This window comes from Arvicola amphibius, chromosome 6, assembly GCF_903992535.2.
Source record: "Arvicola amphibius chromosome 6, mArvAmp1.2, whole genome shotgun sequence".
NCBI classification, from domain to species: Eukaryota; Metazoa; Chordata; class Mammalia; order Rodentia; family Cricetidae; genus Arvicola; species Arvicola amphibius.
The window spans coordinates 34,946,635-34,963,338 of record NC_052052.2 but is presented as its reverse complement, the minus strand read 5'-3'; the positions used below and the strand labels follow the sequence as shown (position 1 = coordinate 34,963,338).

General features: G+C 51.5%; 2 protein-coding genes across 3 annotated transcripts in view; both read left to right on the top strand.

The window, feature by feature from the left end:
• Nucleotides 1-6,733, top strand: part of Mknk1 (MAPK interacting serine/threonine kinase 1) — a 41,647-nt gene extending 34,914 nt beyond the window's left edge. For both annotated transcript variants that reach the window (XM_038332991.1, XM_038332992.1), the window contains exons 9-13: nt 622-717; nt 2,179-2,373; nt 2,872-3,036; nt 4,018-4,061; nt 5,384-6,733. In XM_038332991.1, the coding sequence (XP_038188919.1) occupies nt 622-717; nt 2,179-2,373; nt 2,872-3,036; nt 4,018-4,061; nt 5,384-5,618 (735 nt within the window). In that variant the 3' untranslated portion in view covers nt 5,619-6,733. The remainder of the gene's footprint in view (nt 1-621; nt 718-2,178; nt 2,374-2,871; nt 3,037-4,017; nt 4,062-5,383) is intronic.
• A 5,394-nt stretch (nt 6,734-12,127) lies between these two features.
• Kncn (kinocilin) lies at nt 12,128-15,024 on the top strand. The gene is made up of 4 exons (XM_038334409.1): nt 12,128-12,278; nt 13,215-13,283; nt 14,065-14,139; nt 14,945-15,024. Exons 1-4 carry the CDS (start codon nt 12,128-12,130, stop codon nt 15,022-15,024), a joined length of 375 nt encoding a protein of 124 aa, XP_038190337.1.
• Nucleotides 15,025-16,704: the final 1,680 nt, after the last annotated feature.

Sequence of the window (16,704 nt, the reverse complement as noted above, 5' to 3'; positions counted from 1 at the left end):
TCCAGACACAAACATGTATGTTCTGGTTACGTGAAATATCTAAAACAGGCCAATTCATCAAAACAGAAGTAAGCTAGAGTTGCCTGAGCAGGGGGTCAAAATGGCCAGGAATTGCTAGAGTTTAGTCCCCACTTGGAAGGATGGAAGAATTTTGGAAATCGATGGTGTTTATAATTGATGCCACTAGGCTGTAATTTAAGAATTGCTAGAACAGGGAGGTGTGATGCACCCTTTAATTTCAGCACTCAGGGAAAAGAGGCAGGTGGATCTCTGTGAGGTCAGCCAGGCTATGTAGAGAGACCCTGTCATGAGGAAAGAGGAGGTAGGAAAGGAGGAAGGGAGGAGGCTAGATGAAAAAAGAGAGAGGAGTAAGAGAATCATAATGAGGTCACAGCCCTCTTAACCCCATTTAGTTCAGCTCCCTCTCCCTTAGGAACTAAGAGTGTAAGGGAAAGGGGAGCTTGGAGTCAGTCCTCAGGTGCCTTGCTAACCCAAGGACAGTCAATAGAGCCCGGCAGAAAGAGCAGGTGCCGTTGACAGCCAAGCCTCTGGTGGTTGTGCTGCTGTCCCCACGACCTCCAGCTTCTCATGACAGCCCCTGGATTCTGTCATCCTCTGCAGGTGTCTCCAGTGAAAATTTGTGACTTTGATTTGGGCAGTGGGGTGAAACTGAACAACTCCTGCACACCCATAACCACACCAGAGCTGACCACTCCAGTACGTATGCCTAGTCCCCTGTGGCCCTGCTACTGTATGTGTGGAGGAGCAGCCGAATCTGTGACACTCTGAGTAGGACAGGGAAGGAACTCGCAGGTGGTCTGCTCAGGCTTAAGTGGCCCTTCGGCTCTCAGACCATTCTCCACCCAGTTGCTAATGAAACTGCCACTGGAACTTTCATTTGGGGTGGGTCCCCTCTGCCAAAGGAGAGCCCATTGTCTCCGCAAATAGACTGCATCCTATCTCTTGCCCCAAATGAAGACAGACACCGCACAGCCTGCCCTACTGCATAGAGGCTGTGGAGAGCCTGTAAGCCCCTTTTCCCTGCTGGACTCAGTGCACCCCCCTTGCAGTAGAGGGTAGAAGCAATCATCCCATCCAGGAAAGTACACAACTCACTCTGGGGAAACTGAGGCCCCAGGCCATCTGCACAGAGGATCTCTTGTCCCGTTGTTTCTCCCCCTCCGCGTTTCAGATGGTAGCACTGGGAGCTGCTTCTCCGGAAGACATCTCTCCCACATCCTTAATATGCTGTAATTAGGATGATTCTTTTGAGATTTGCATGCTTCATCAGTGAATTTTCCTAATAGCCTTCTTTTAAAAAAAAAAGTCTTGCCTTTAAATGTGCTTATATTGTGTCTCATTCTAAGCAATGTTATTAGGAATGTTTCCATGTTGGCATCCAACATATGGCACTCCCTTGTTCTGGAATTCATTAACTGTAATTGCCAGTAACAGAAAATATTATCTGTTCTTGAGAGCACTTACCATCTTCTAATCAAATTACTTAGGAGTGGTAGGGTAGAGGGGGAGGGAGGAGTAGGCGAGCCTGAAATAATGAGGGGGACGCAGAATGCATGTTTAATTTGTCTCAGCAGTCTTCAAGGCCTGGGACGATCCTAGCCTGAGACCGCCATGGCCATGCCGCTGTTCATCCCTACCTTCCTAAAGGGCAGGGAGAATGGACGTTTCATTAGAGATCTTCAGGATTCAGTGGCCTCTGAATTTTGAAACCTGAGCTTTCCTTCCTCTAAGCTAGTGAAAAGATGGATAAGAGTCGCTTGAAAAAAAAAAAACTCCCTTCAGGACAGAGGCAAATCTCCACAGATCCCCCTCCAGTGCCATTCATATATTTAAGTGTATACAAACAGGGTCTGCTTTATAGAGAGAGGAGGTAGGCAGGTCCTCCTGGCGCTCCTTACCTGGGGCCGAAGGAGAAAGACCCAAGAGCATGAGACAGTAACTTGGAGTTGGCCATGTGAGCCGTAGGATGATGCCTCAACTGAAGTTTCTGTTTGTGTCCTTGGGTACTGGTGAGTCCTGCAGCTTTCCCAAGGACTTCTGTCTGTCGCTCCATCTCTGTCCTCTTGCTTAAATTATGTTCTGCGTTTTGCCATCTGCTCACCCATGAACTTACCTTCTCTCTTTGCCATCTCCTCTTCCCATGCCCTTACCCTACAGTGTGGCTCTGCAGAGTATATGGCACCTGAGGTGGTGGAGGTCTTTAGGGATGAGGCCACTTTCTATGACAAGCGCTGTGACCTGTGGAGCCTGGGTGTGGTCCTCTACATCATGCTGAGTGGCTACCCCCCCTTTGTAGGTCACTGTGGGGCTGACTGTGGCTGGGACCGGGGAGAGGTATGCAGGGTGTGCCAGGTAAGTGCTGCCTGGGCCTCACTGGGCATGGGGGGGGGGGTCAGCGTGATGGTGGGGTGCCAGACAGGCTTAGGGTAGGACTGCCCCATCTGGGAGGGGCTTTGGTGCCCTCTTCTGGTAGGGAAGCCAGAGGTAAAGTAGAGATAGACGTTCTGGAGGGTTGTTGAGAATGGCAGACCTGAACAAACTCTAGTCTGTCTGGCTCAGGGGGAGACACAAGAATTGTAGGTAGGACAAGCACAGACCAAGACACATGGGCATGAAACTACTGCATATACATAGTGGTGGCTTCACAAGTAGCATAGCTATTTTGGCCTTCCAAGGTAGTGGGTGTTACTTGGGGTCCTAGGGGAAATTTAGGAAGGAGGCTCTGTCTGTGGCATTCTACAACCATGAGCAATACTTTTAGCAGAGTTGGAGCCAGGTGACCAGATCAGCGGCAGCATATCCTGCCCATCCCTGGCCAATGTGACCTCAGAAGGAATTCTCTATGCCTAGAACAAGCTGTTTGAGAGCATCCAGGAAGGCAAATATGAGTTTCCTGACAAGGACTGGGCTCATATCTCCAGTGAGGCCAAAGACCTCATCTCTAAACTCCTGGTTCGAGATGCGAAGCAAAGACTCAGCGCTGCCCAAGTTCTGCAGCACCCGTGGGTACAAGGGGTGAGTGACCTCAGGATGGGTAGCATGAGATCTCCACTGGCCTGTCGGAGGTGTCACAAGGAAGCTGTCACCCCAGACAGTGTGGCTGCCCCAGGCTGGGGATAGGTGAGACAGAAGCTTCAGCCACTGTATGGTAGAAGGAGCTGACTCCTGGCTCAGCCCCTTGGTGTGCCAAATATTTGTCTCTAACCTTGGCCACTGACCAAACCCCTGAAGTCCTCTGAGGATCTGACACATGGATCCCTCTGTTAGCAGAGGGACCCATCCCAGAAGAAGTCTGGAGTTGCCATTCAGGGTCTGTGGTATGAAACTGTGTTAGCTAAGAGCACCCAGAGGCAAGCTAATGGGGCTGCACCGGGGATCATGTGATTCTCCTTGCAGCTGGGGGTCAGGGTCCAGGGGCCTAAAGACAAGTGGTGGTGTTTTCCATGAGTTCAGGAACCAAGTCCTCAATAAAAAACTAAATTCTTCATGCTTAGTCACAATACCTGATCTTTTCCCCTCCAAGAAGCCTGTGCCCTTGGTCCACGAGACCCTAACCAGCCTCTATCACCCTGCCACTGGAAGGAGGCAAGCATTGCCAGCCCAGAGTGACGTCAGGGTGACTCAGTAGCTAATGTCCATCCAGGGCACGTCAGAGCCAAGTCTCGGCCTCCGGTGGAGAGAGGAAGACGCAGGGTACGACGGTGCTGTAGAAATGCTCGGGCACAGAGCAGCGAGGGCAGGACAGTGGCAGGGAGAGTGACCTTTGAACTGGGTCTTAGGGGCCCAGTAAGACTTTTAACAGGAGGGCTGGCTGCAGAGGCAGCTGCGACTTCAGAGTATACCTTCCTTGCTCTCTCTCCCTAACCCTGCAGCCAGCGTAGCCAAACCCCTGTGCTGGGCCAAGCACCTGTAGTAACCTGCCCCTCTGCTGGCCTGGGTGGGGCAACTCTCCAAGGCGGGAGCAGCATTACCCACAATCTGTCCTTCCCATTCTAGCAAGCTCCAGAAAGGGGACTCCCCACGCCGCAAGTCCTCCAGAGGTAAATACTCATCGTACCCGCTGCCCTCTCACCTCGGCCTTGACTTTTCCTCCAGTCCGATCCCCTCTCCAGAGAGTTCTCTGATCACTTCTCCTCCTTCTCTCGACAGTCTCCACATAGATCCCTCTCTCAGAATTATCTGTCTCTCCTTGCAAGAAAACCTCCGTTTTCTACCCACTTGAGTGTGGCTGTGAATTACCATTTACACCCCAAAGATGGTCCTTATCTGTGAATCATTCTCTCAGGAGGGTTCTTGCTCCTAGCACTGGCAAAAGGAGAGGGAGGTCAGGGCCACTGTGAAGCAGAGGGACAAGTTTTGTCACATATACTGTTAGGCACATGACCAATGTGGTACTAGCGGTATTTCATACGTAGTCATTTGTAGCTCAAAGACCAGGGTCCATCCTGAGAAACGCAGTGAGAGAAATGTAGCTCCTTAAATCTGAGGGTGTAGTCCAGGGGTAGCACGTGAGCTTAGAGCATCAACAAGGCCCTGACTTCAGCCCCCAGCACTAAAAACAGAAAAGAGAAATACAATTTCATTGTGTACAAACCTCAGAGATGACCCTGGGTGATAGAGTCATGTGCACGCGTCAGCAACCGAAATGCCATGCAGTGGGAGACAGTGCTATAGCCTTTACAGCAAATTTAAGTTTTCCAGTCCCCATTGCAGCTGTAGATAAATCCCTACCAAACCCTGCCCATAGAACTGGAGCTAAGCTAGACAGCAACCCCATCAGGGACCCAGCCTCATGCAAACCCACGTTCAGCATCCATGGGGCTCTGGACCACTGCAGCTCTTAGGAACTACCCAGAATAGTCTCCCTTAGTTCACTCCAGGCTTCTTCCACCCAGCTGGCATTCCCACCTGACTGACGCTGCTACAGATGCCTCCAAAATGTCAAACCTCGGGTCCCTCTAAGATGATTATTTAACAGACCCAAAGTGCCTGGCAGACGCTGGCCTGGGCTGCGTTCTAGGAGCACAGAGATAAATAACACAGGCCCTGTACCAGAGCCCCTGTCCTGGGAGAAAGGGAGATCAGTCCAGCGTCTTGGCTTGGGACGAGCTGAGACCACAGTAGAACCTGTGCTCTGAGAAGAGATCATTTGTCCTGACTGTCCTGCCCATGAAGCTCAAAGGCCATTCTCATCTTAATCAAGCAAGTTTTCGAGCCCAGGCAAAGCTGCTTTGGAGAGAGCAGCTGACCCAGAAAAACCTACTGGACTGTAGGACCCAGCTGTGAGTGAGTGCATCCGCGAGCCTGCCTGCCTGATCTCAATCCCACTGCTCTCTTCCCCATGCCTTTCCTGGCCCTACAGGAACAGCAGCACCATGGACCTGACGCTCTTCGCAGCTGAGGCCATTGCCCTTAACCGCCAGCTGTCTCAGCATGAGGAGAACGAACTGGCTGAGGAACCTGAGGCCCTTGCTGAGGGCCTCTGCTCCATGAAGCTGTCCCCTCCTTCCAAATCTCGCCTGGCACGAAGACGAGCCCTGGCCCAGGCTGGACGAAGCGGAGATGCAAACCCATGTTCAACACCCATGGGGCTCTAAACCATTGCAGGCACATCTTGTAGGCCTGTCCAGATGATGCCCCTGGAAACCTGTGAGGTCAAAGTATGAAGCAGGCAGAGAGGGATCTAAGCTGCAGCTCCAGGCAAGCCTTTTCTGTCCACAAAGGCTCCACGGGTTCCCACCCATCCCCCATTTCCCTTGGGTCCTTAGAGGAAAAGCCTTTTCCAAAGGGGTTGTCTTTGAAAAGGAAAGCAATCACTTGTCACTTTGCATAATCGCTTGCAGCACGAGAGAGTCTCTTCGCCGGGCTCCAAGTGCTCCCTGTGTGCAGATCCCAGATCCAGCTCGCGGTGGGGGCTGCTGGGGCTGCAGCCTTCAGGGAGCCAGCTTCCTGGAGCTGACAGAGGCTGCCGACACACATGCCTCTTCCAGCACTGTCACCTTCTGGCGATCCTCCCACCTTCCTCTGTCCTACAGACGTCCTCGCTGCCTGTCCTCTCCCTGGCTGAGCGAAGCCGTCCCCTCAATTCAGGAAGGGCAGGGAGCCAGATCAGTCTTCCAGTCTGTAGCACAGAGAAGCACATAATCTTTCTTTGCCGTGACCGAAATGTATTCCTCATTTATCATCCTCTTCCACGTTTGGAATTGCTGCTAGAGTCAGTGTTATTTCTCTTTTTTAAAAATATTTTTTAAATGTTTGCTATTTTAACCATGTTGTTTTAGCAGTCATAGAACTCCAGACTCCCACTGCAAGCCCATGGACTTCCCCAAGCAGGATATCCATGTGTTTGGGTTTTAACCCCCTCTTCCCCACAGTCCCAGCGGATTTGAAGCTGTTACTATGACGAACACTTTAGAGACGGTGTCTTCTTCGTCTGCTGATGCCTTCTCCCAGGTCTTTTGTGGTGATGGGCACAAACCCAGAGCAGTTAGACTGCTGCATCTGAGATAAAAGCGAGGTCACAGGCAGTCTTGCTGCCCTACTCTGAGGAATGCTGTACCCACTTCCTCAGACACAGAGGTGCAGCCATTGTCAGATACGCTGTGGAGTCACATAAAACACATTTGCATATGTGACACACACATTAGTCAACCACAGTCACCAAAATTTTCTCATAACTTGTGCTTGTTTTAATAAATAATTTAAAATTCCATCTGTGGCAGCCTTGGTGGTCCTTTTTCAACTATAGACTTGAAGAGGAGGCAGGCTTCCAGGATCGGGGCCGAGCCTAGTGAGGTCATGGGAAAGACTCCCAAATATAATAGCACATTTGATCCACAAGGTGAGATGGGGACCTTTGCTTCTCTGTTTGTAGATGAGGAGATAAAATTCATCAAACACCACTTCTGCAGTAAACGGCTCTGCTTTTTAAGGGCTGTGTGTTAAGAGGTTGGGTTTGGTCAGTGGCCATCACACAAGCAGACTTCCAAAGAAGCTGTAATAGATGACCCAGTGCCCACCCACGAAAGGCCGTATTTCTCCTGTCTAAAGCATTACTATGCCTTTATTGAGGACCTGCTGTATGCCCAGGACTGCACTTGTCCTACCAGAGTTGATGACAAAGAGAAATGGTACCTCCCAGCCACAGCCAGACTAGAGAGAGCTAGGTGGGAAGGACCTTTGTAACTCCCCAAGGAGGTGTCAAGAGGGAATCTGAATGGGATCAGAGCTCAGGTCATGAGCTACCAATATTCCATAGTATGGACGTCTGTACATTGTGGTGGCATGCATTCTTCCTTTTGTATTCCTTCACCTGAAGTGAGGCCAGCTGGAAAAAACAGATTTGCAGAACGACTCCCAGCGCCTGGACATCCAGGGCTCGGAAATGAATTCTGTCTGTGGATTTAAGCACTAGCCTGGTTAGTCCTCCAGACTGGCCCCAGTAAGATGGTGTCTTCAGGCACTTCCCAGATCAAACATTCCATCACCATCCCCAATCTTGCTGCAGCCCAAGACCCCAGGCTCTCATCCCTCTGGCCTTTGCTCGAGCTGGGCCCTCAGTGAGGCCCTCTCCCTTGGACAGCTGTTTAAATGAGACTATGTGAGCTTCGGTTTTGCTAGCTGTTGTACATTTATTAAGTAGGTCCACTCCAAACAGGACATTACATTTGCACAGCTGTCCTATGGGTACATACTGTTATTTTATCCCACTGGACGTGAAAAACAGGCAAAGTAAAGGTAGATGCCAGAGCTGAATAGCTAGGGATGGATGGTGGGACCTGAATTCCTTCCAGAGCGGCTTAGGACCTAAAGCCTTGCTGCTTTGGTCCAGGTCCCAGCTCAGCCACTCATGGCTCTGTTTCCTGGACAAATGACTTAGTCTGTTTCTTAGCTCTAAATGTGGGACAGTGGTGTTTAGCTCACCAAGCTATAAGAGCTATGAAGTAATAAAGGTGAAGGGTCACGCATTCCAGATGCATCCAGAAGGTCATCTTGGTTATACTTGTCCTGTCTCCTGGGTGGAAGTAATAAAGCTACAACACCAAGGCTGGAAAGAAGCTGTCCTCTTCTTTGCCCAGGGAGCCCTCTGAGAGCCCCCTGTGTGGTTTACAGATTGATCTGACTTTGAGATGAGTCAGACCTCTGGCTCCTGAGATTCTTATTTTGAGAGGCTGCTCTCCCAGCACTATGTGCTGGAGTCCCTGGGGAGGGGGGCAGCCGCAGTGCCAAGAAAGAGCCTACTTTTAGAAGCTGGAGGTCCTGGGTTCTAGTCCTGTCTGTACCATCACTCACTGGGGTACCTTGGATGTCCTGGTTCTGCTAGACAGACAGGTATAGTGGATGCTCTGAGGGAGCTCTGGATAGTGGAGCCTGGTCCAGGCATTGCAGGTTGGGGTGGTAATAGCCAGCCTTCCAGCTCTAGAGGTCACACTGGGCTGTAGTCATCAGGAGCCAGCTTCAAGGAGCTGATAGAGGCTGTTGACATTCATGTCTGCACTATCAACTTCCTCTGGCAGATCTTCCATCTTGGGAGGAGAGAACTGGTCCCAGTCCTAGATATCAGATATCAGGCTCCATTTCTCAAATCCAGCTAGAGGACATTGGTCTAGCCCCAGTACTAGTTTAATTGGACCCCGGGAGCTCTGGTCATAGGATAATCAAGTCTTTGGGCTTCCATGTGTCCACCTGCTTGAACTCTGGGGCCTCTTCTCCTTCCTAGTCCACTGCCCCTCTCCAGACCCAGCTCCTCTGACTGCTTGCATTGGTCTCATGCCAACTACTTCAGCAGCTTCAGGTCTGGAAGGACCCTAAGAGCAAGGTCCCCACAAAGCTGACATTCTTGTTTCCATGGTAGCAGTTGCCTTGGAAGCTGCTTCCCTGACTTCAGCTTCTGAACCATCCAAGAAAGCTGCCCGTCCCCCAGGGGACTAGTAGATTAATCACACTCTGTACCAGGGTTCTCACCCTTCATGGAAAATAAATAGTACCAAACCAAGCTGGGGCTTGTTCAACCACTCTCCCTCTGCACGCTCAACCCCCACTTGGACTTGGTACTTCTGAGACAGAAAGGGTGTAGACTGACACCTTCCATAGTCAGACACCTCTGTAGGCAGACACCCTCTCAGTCATTGCCTCCCTGGGAGATGCTATCGTGGGACCTAGATATGCCATGGTTTAGTTGTGCTCTGAGTTTGTGGCTCCAGGATAACTCCTATCCCATAAGAAGGACTCTGGTACTTGGAAGGGCTAGGAACTCATGGAGTTTGGGCTGCTGAAACTCGCCATCTCCCACAGACAGCTCCCTTGAACTCATCTCTGACTCCACACAGATCACTCAGGGATCAGCATGTGTTTTCCTCAGGGACTGTCTAGCATACACTGAAGAAAGACTAGGAGAGCCTCTCTCTCTCTCTCTCTCTCTCTCTCTCTCTCTCTCTCTCTCTCTCTCTCTCTCTCTCTCTCTCTGTGTGTGTGTGTGTGTGTGTGTGTGTGTGTGTGCAGTTGAGTGTGTATGTGTAGATATGCATCACATACGTGTGCATGTGCACATGTGTTTGCATGCATGGAGAAGCCAGAGATCAATTCAGGTGTTACTACTCAGAGGCCATCAATCCCGGGCTTTTGTTTTGTGTTTTATTTTGTTTTTGAAACAAAGGTTCTCGTAGGCACCTGAGACTTACTAATTCAACTAGATTGGCTGCCCAGTGAACTTCAGGGACCTAACTCTCTGTGCCCTGCACAGCCATGGAATTATAAGTGTGTGTCACCAGCCCAGCTTTTAATGTTTATCCTGGAATCAGACTCAAGTCCTCATGTTTGCACGACAAGCGATTTACTGACAGAGCCATCTCCCCATTACATCTACATTGCCAAACAAAACACGGAAGTGTAAGATCAGGGTTCTTGGATCTGAAAGTCACAGGGCAAGGCACCCCTGCCTCAGGCTTGAGGTACAGTACCTGGTACAGGTGCCTGATGCAAGACACAGCAAGCAGTGAAGCCCAGTCCCGCCCCCAGGAGGTTTATCTTGCTGACAGTGTGGGAGAGCCACCCTCAGCCTTGGACTTTGAGAGGAGCCAGTACTGGCCCTACTAACCCCTAGTGATGCCAACAATGAAGGGTGAGTGGGAGGCAAGGCATTGTGAACGCTGTTGAGACTCCCAAGGGAACATGTACTCGTGGCCATTTATCTTGACAACAACTTCTAAAGCTAGCCCTCAGAGATGCTTTACAAATGACAGGGACATGGGATATAAACTGATGTCAAATTAGAGGAAAACTCAGGCTTATCCTGGGGACAGGGAAATGGTAGTGGGATGGCTCGGCTTCAGAGGCACCATCTTTATGGGGCCTGAGGGCCCATCTATGCTTATGGTCCTACAGATGAGGCTCCCAGCTGATGATCCCGAGACTTAGCTCCCCTCCCTTACACTGTACAGCAAGAGAAGACTTGGTAAAAATGGAGTTTACTTGGTGCCCTCCTTCTTTGATGTCTCAAAGTGGTGGTGCAGGGCCAAGCCCAGAGCTCTGTCTTCTATCCACAGTCTCTGTGATCATGGCATTCTGCCAAGTTCACAGTCCGCAGAAGAAGAGGGGGGAGCCCTTCAGGTGGGGTGGCAGGGCAGCTCAGTCATGTTCAAGAAAGGCTGTCTATGTAGGTGTTGAGGGACAAGGAGAGATTGGTTCCCTAGACAGAAAGAGCCAGGCGTATGCTCAGCAGGGCGACAAAAAAAGAAGAGAGGGGACTTGAGGAGGGAGAAGCAGTGGAGGCAGGGGATTCTGAAGCTGGTGGAGATTGCAGGCGATAAGAGACTGGCAATGAAAAGGCGGCCTGGGGATTTTGTGCAGGGTGATGTGACCCTGAGAAGTGTCTCCAGGTTAGAGCAGGGAACAGGCCCTGCTCCAAGAGTGGGAATACCTGATCCGCATAGGTCCAGGAATGCAATTAATGATGAGAGTTAGAGCTAGGCTCTAGGAAGGGACAGGGATCAGGATGAGGCTTGATTGGGTCACCACTGCTCAGGCTGTCCGGTGGATCCTCCAAACAGATTGACCAGGTCAACCAGGCTGGGCAGAGGTACTCAATGCTAAGAGTTCCCCCACCATGTCTCAGCTCCACGACACTTCTCGCCCAGTTCCTCCTTCCAACCCTACCCAAACTCACTACTTACTGCCTCTGCTTTCCCAGCCGGGAATCCCCAGGGCTGAGCCTTCCATCCTACTGGCAGCTAAAATGGGGTAGTACCAATGCCCACCTAAGATAAATGGGGCTTTTTAAGATCATGGCTTGGACTGAGACCTCCCTAGGCCAGCAGCTGACAAGATGGTAAAAGAACCATGGGAGGGACAGGGAAGAGAGTAGACTTGGAGGAGTACCCCCTCCTCCCATGGCTCCAGACAGGGCTCTAGGCGCATCACTAGGCCAAGGCAGAGGCCAGCAGCCAGCTTTGAGTGTGCTACTCGGGAGTCCCCCCACATCCCTACCCCCTGAGCACCATATGAAGCCACAAGCCCACTCTTCCTGCTCAGGAACCAACAGTGGAACCTGGGGACTCAAAGGGAAGCTCACATTACAGGCTCATGAATAACACATCACCTTGCTGCCTGCCCCTTTGAGAAAGCTTATGTTCCCTAGGCCTCCCCGCAACCCCGCCTTGCATTTCTTTAAACTTTAATAGGCCCATGCTCCAAGGCAACTGAGCAGGGTCCACAGAGCTGGGACAAACAAAAGTCTTGAGCAGGAGAATGTAGGCCCAGCACCCTCTGGTCCCAGATGGTAGCTGATAGAGGGGGACCCCGTGGAGTAGATGCACCTCCCTAGACCGCTGACCAAAGTAGAAATGTGGCCAGGCAACCCCAAGAGTGACCGCCAGCATCACAGCCCATCACCGAAGGTGGAGTAAGCTGGGGTGCTGAGGTCAAGCTAAGGCTGGGGGCCCCCAGGAGAGCTGTGGGATAAGGTTACAGATAAATCCCAGAGTTAGCAGCCTAGAGACTTACAGCGCAGAAGTTTCCACCCTCGATGTAGCACTCCAACAAGGAGGCATCCATCCAAGAAGACCAAGACTTCCCGGAGGCCTGGAAGCAGAGCCCTGGGAAGACCTGTATGGACATCCCCATCAGCACCAGAGACTTCCACTGCCTGCAGCTGGCCTGTGTGGCCCTTGGCCTGGTGGCCGGCAGCATTATCATTGGCGTCTCCGTGTCCAAGGCTGCTGCTGCTGTGGGTGGTATCTTTCTGGGCGCCGCTGGGCTTGGTGAGCAGGCACTGGCCTGAGAGGTAGGGGGAGGCAGTTTCCCGGGGAAGCAGGGATCTGGTGAGGTAAGTGAGAGATGGGGGCGGGGGCAGGACTGGCTAGTGGGAATTGGTTGGGGAGAGAGAAAGTTATTAAGTACTGCAGTCTCAGCGAGCAGGAAGGAGAGCCGACCTGGAGCTCCTTTGAGATTGGGGTGGGGGTGGGATAGACTGGGTGTTCACACCCTCCTGGCTACCTGGTGGGATCTTGTGTTTATGGGAGGATTCATAAGCCTGGTTGGAGTGGGGGTAGAGGCCTACAAGACGGACAGCACAGCTCAGACAAAAGACCTTCCTCTCCTCCACTGTGTCAGTGGCAGTTGTCTGTCTGTCCCGGCCAGGCCCAGTGATGGAGAATGCCATCTCTCACCCCACCCCACTGTCCCAGTAAAACCTGGAGCTCCAGGCTGGGCTCTCTAGGCATAGCTTCATACCCTGAGTACCAGAAACGCTTGGTCTGGGAGGACCCCAGCCTGTGGCTTCCTAAACATCAGGTCTGAGTGGGAAGGAGCAGCAATGGAGCCTTCAAGGCCACCATAGAGGTCTTGGGAGAGGAAAGGAGCAGCAATGGTGGTGTCAGCTGGCCCAGAAGGAAAGTAACCAACCTGCTCTTCACCTAAGCAGAGTGGAATCAAGAGCCTGCAAACCTGTGGCCTGCATAATCTGCAGACCCTGCCCCAGAGAAGTGCTGAATCCCCAGCAAGGACTGAGTCTGAGTCCTGGGAAACTACATGCGCATGCGCACGAACACCACACACACACACACACACACACACACACACACACATTTACACACCCACAGTCCTGATCCTTTGTACCTCTGCCCACCTACATCCCCACCCACGCCCAGCATCCTGCACTTCATACTAACCACAGCACTCTCTGTGTCCCTCCCCAGGGCTCCTCATCTTCGCCTACCCCTTCCTGAAAGCTCGGTTCAACCTGGACCACATCCTACCTGCGCTAGGTGAGCGTTTCGCTCCCCCATAGGCACTCTGACAAGTACAGTGCAATACCTTTTGTGTGCAAACCTGTGAGTGACTGTCACCGAGCATGCCTATGTATGAGAGCACTCCTCGCTGCATATCAGTGTGTGTGTGTGTGTGTGTGTGTGTGTGTGTCTGCCAGTCACCATGGTTACTTACAGAATAGCAGAATCCAGCCAGCTGCCTGAGCAGACACAGCTAAACATCAGGAAGTCTTTTCACTACCCAAAGTCTCCAAGATCTCCAGATGACACTCTCATCCCCAAACCCATGAAGAGCCTCTACCTCCTAATAGTTCCCATCTTCCACAACCTACATCCAGACTCCCAACACCCTCAGGTCTTTGTAGCTTCACATAGCCCTAGTTTCCTCCTTAAAAACTTGTCACCCCTGGCTGGACGTGCTGGCACAGCACGCCTTTATTCCCAGCACTAGGAAGGTAGAGGCAGGCAGATCTCTGAGTTCGAGGTCAGTCTGATCTACGTCGTGTTCCAGGACAGCCAGGACTACACAGAGAAACCCTATCTCAATAAACTAATTAGTTTATTATTAATTAATTAATGGAAGCCACTGCCACCCCCTTCAAGGACTCATTTCTTCTGCCCCTTCCCAAACCAGCCAGATAACATGGAAGACCTTCCAGTAGAGCAGAGACAGCCCCCCTGATGGAGATTAGACAGCAGGAAGAACTTCCTTTCTCAAACTGGGCTGAATTTGGGGATGACCCAGTAAATGGGAATTTGGGGTGCTCTTATTCTGCAGGAAATCTGAGAATCCACCCTAACTCAGGACCAGATCATGGGGAGGGGAGGTCTAGCAACAGCAGCAATAAGGAAGGTAAGTGCCTGACATTGTGGAGTCTAGCTGTTGTCTCTGCTCTATGACTGGCAGCCATATAGGTCCCAGGAGGAGCCTTGAAGGTCATAGTCAGGGAAGGGACCCAGCCCAGGGAAGCAGTGATGTTGGGTCACCTTCCTTCCTTGTGTGCAAGCCCTTCTCATTTGTCTTTAGGGTTTCCTGATCCTGCCCAGCATAGACACTGAGACACAGGGCCCCCTGCTTTCCCTTTCCCTACCTCATACCCTGGTTACTGTCCACTCTGCTCCCAGTACTGCAGTCTGGCTCTTGGCAATGACAACCGGGTGACTTCTCCCTTCCTGACTCTGTTCTCCATACTGGGAAACCCCAGGGAGGAGTGTCTCCAAGGCAGCCCAGCCCTATCTGTTGATGTGTCCTGCCCCCAGAGCTTACTCAGCAGAAGGACCCATTCCAGATGTTCCAGATGCTGATCCAACCACTTTACAAATATAACAGCTGGGTTCTCACAACCATACACAGAGAGGTGTTACAGTAAACTTTGTTGTTTGTTTGTTTTTATGGGGCAACTGAGACACAGAGAGGTTACATGATACATCCAAGATCACAGCTAGGAGGCAGTAGGACCAGCGCTGAAGCCAAACATCAGCTCCTGAGTCCTGCCCTCCTTACAGGGCACTGGTCCCTAGGACTCCCCACCTCCCCATCCATCTCAGCACTGTCCTAGGTCCTGGAGCGTTCTGACCCCCACCCTCTTTGGGCTCTCTGACCTGACAACTCAATACGGGTCTGTACTCAGGTGTCTCCATTCTGCTGTCTCCTCCAGGAGCCCGCAGCGGCCTGTCCACTGTGACCAGGACCCTGGAGAAGCTGAAGCCTGGAGGCCGGGGAACTGAGGAGAGCTGAGGCACTGCCTCCTGTCCCACGTCCCCTCCCCCAGGACTCCTATCTCAGGGCCCTCCTTCAAGCTAGAAGATCCAGAAATGATCCTTGGAGATACTGGACCTTCCTTCTCTTCCAGTGAGGTTCTTCATAGTAGGTCCCCTCATTCCTGGCATCGTTGCAAGACCCCAGTGGCTTCCGTCTCTCCCCATGGCTCATCGCTCTGGACAACAGCTCAACTTTGTTCCCTTTTTCATCTCTTGTTGGAATTTGGTCCAGGGTCCTGACTACAGCCAGAAATGGTTTTTTATCCTGGCCATAGAAGCAGACCACAGATGGGGCTCCTAGCTGAGACTGTCACGTCAACGTCAGGAGCACAGGTGACCACTGACGAGGTGACTTTCCAGCTAAGCCGAGCGCTGCCACTGTTGCTCTTGTCCTTCTCCACTTGGGGCTTTGACGCACCTGGCTCCAGACGGCCCCCAGCATCTCCTGTTCTCACCATTTCTCTTTGCAAGGAGAGGACTCCTTGCTCCCTCTAAAAGGCCAGCTTAGTATCCCATAGTTACATTCCCCCTAATCCTATTCTAGAAGCCTATGTCTCCCTCTCTTTTGGGACCTCCAGGAGGGCTTGAATTCTTTTTCACAAAAGCAATTGTGTTTGTTTTAAGACAGAATCTCATGGTTTAGGCTGATCTTATGTGCTCAATCATGCCTCACTAAAACTAGTAATTCTATTTTTTTTTTATTCTGAGTACTGAACCCAGGGTCTTGAACACACTAGGCAAGTACTCTACCAATCATCAATATCCCTAGGCCTTAAAAAAAACAATTCTCAAGCATACCTAAATATGAGGAATGATGCTTTTTTTTCCTAGTCCCTACCACTGGGCAGGGCACACTGTAGGTCCTCAGCAAATGTTTGTGGTTTAAATTAAGGGAAGAAAAAGCCCTACCCACTAGGCTCTCCTGGAGAGCTACATCATGGCACATGCACAGCAAGGTCTGAGATAGGGAGGCCCAGGTGCACATGCACAAACAGAAGTCTGCTCCACCCCCCACAGCTGCCCCTCCAGGAACAGCAATATTGTTTGATCACCACAGACACCTGCTCCTTGTCCTGCTTTGAGGAGAAGACAAGCTGGGAACACTCTTATTCTTGCAGGACCCATGCAAATGACACCTCTCAGAAGCCTTCTCTGACATCGTCCCAATAGTCCCAAGGACACCTGATCACTTGAATGGCATTGGTCTGTGTCTTCATGTTGAGCGTGAGAGCAAGGGGTTAGGTACACAGAAGACTCACAGTGGGTGTCAGAAAACAGGCCACGTGAGCGAGCCCATCTTGGACAGCTGAGAAACGTCTCCGGATAAAGGACTCAATGAGTGCTCCAGGAAAATGAGTGCTCTGTAGCTCCAGGAAAAGCTACAGAGTCAAACTTTGCAGCCAGGTCTCCTCTCCTTTGCATAGCCACAGAGCTCAGCTCCCAGCCAACAGTGGGCCAACATCCACAAGGGGCGAATTTCACAAATGCTGGTCAGAGGAGAGACTGACTCCTCCAGCTGAGGAGAGGTGAGCTCTCGCTCTCCACCGTCCTTTTGCCTGCTCCTTGTCGTTTGCTCCTCCTCCTTTTCCTCTGCGTCATCACCTGTCATGCTTCCCTGATGAGCGAGAAACCCCTTCCTCCTGTCCACCTTCAGTCT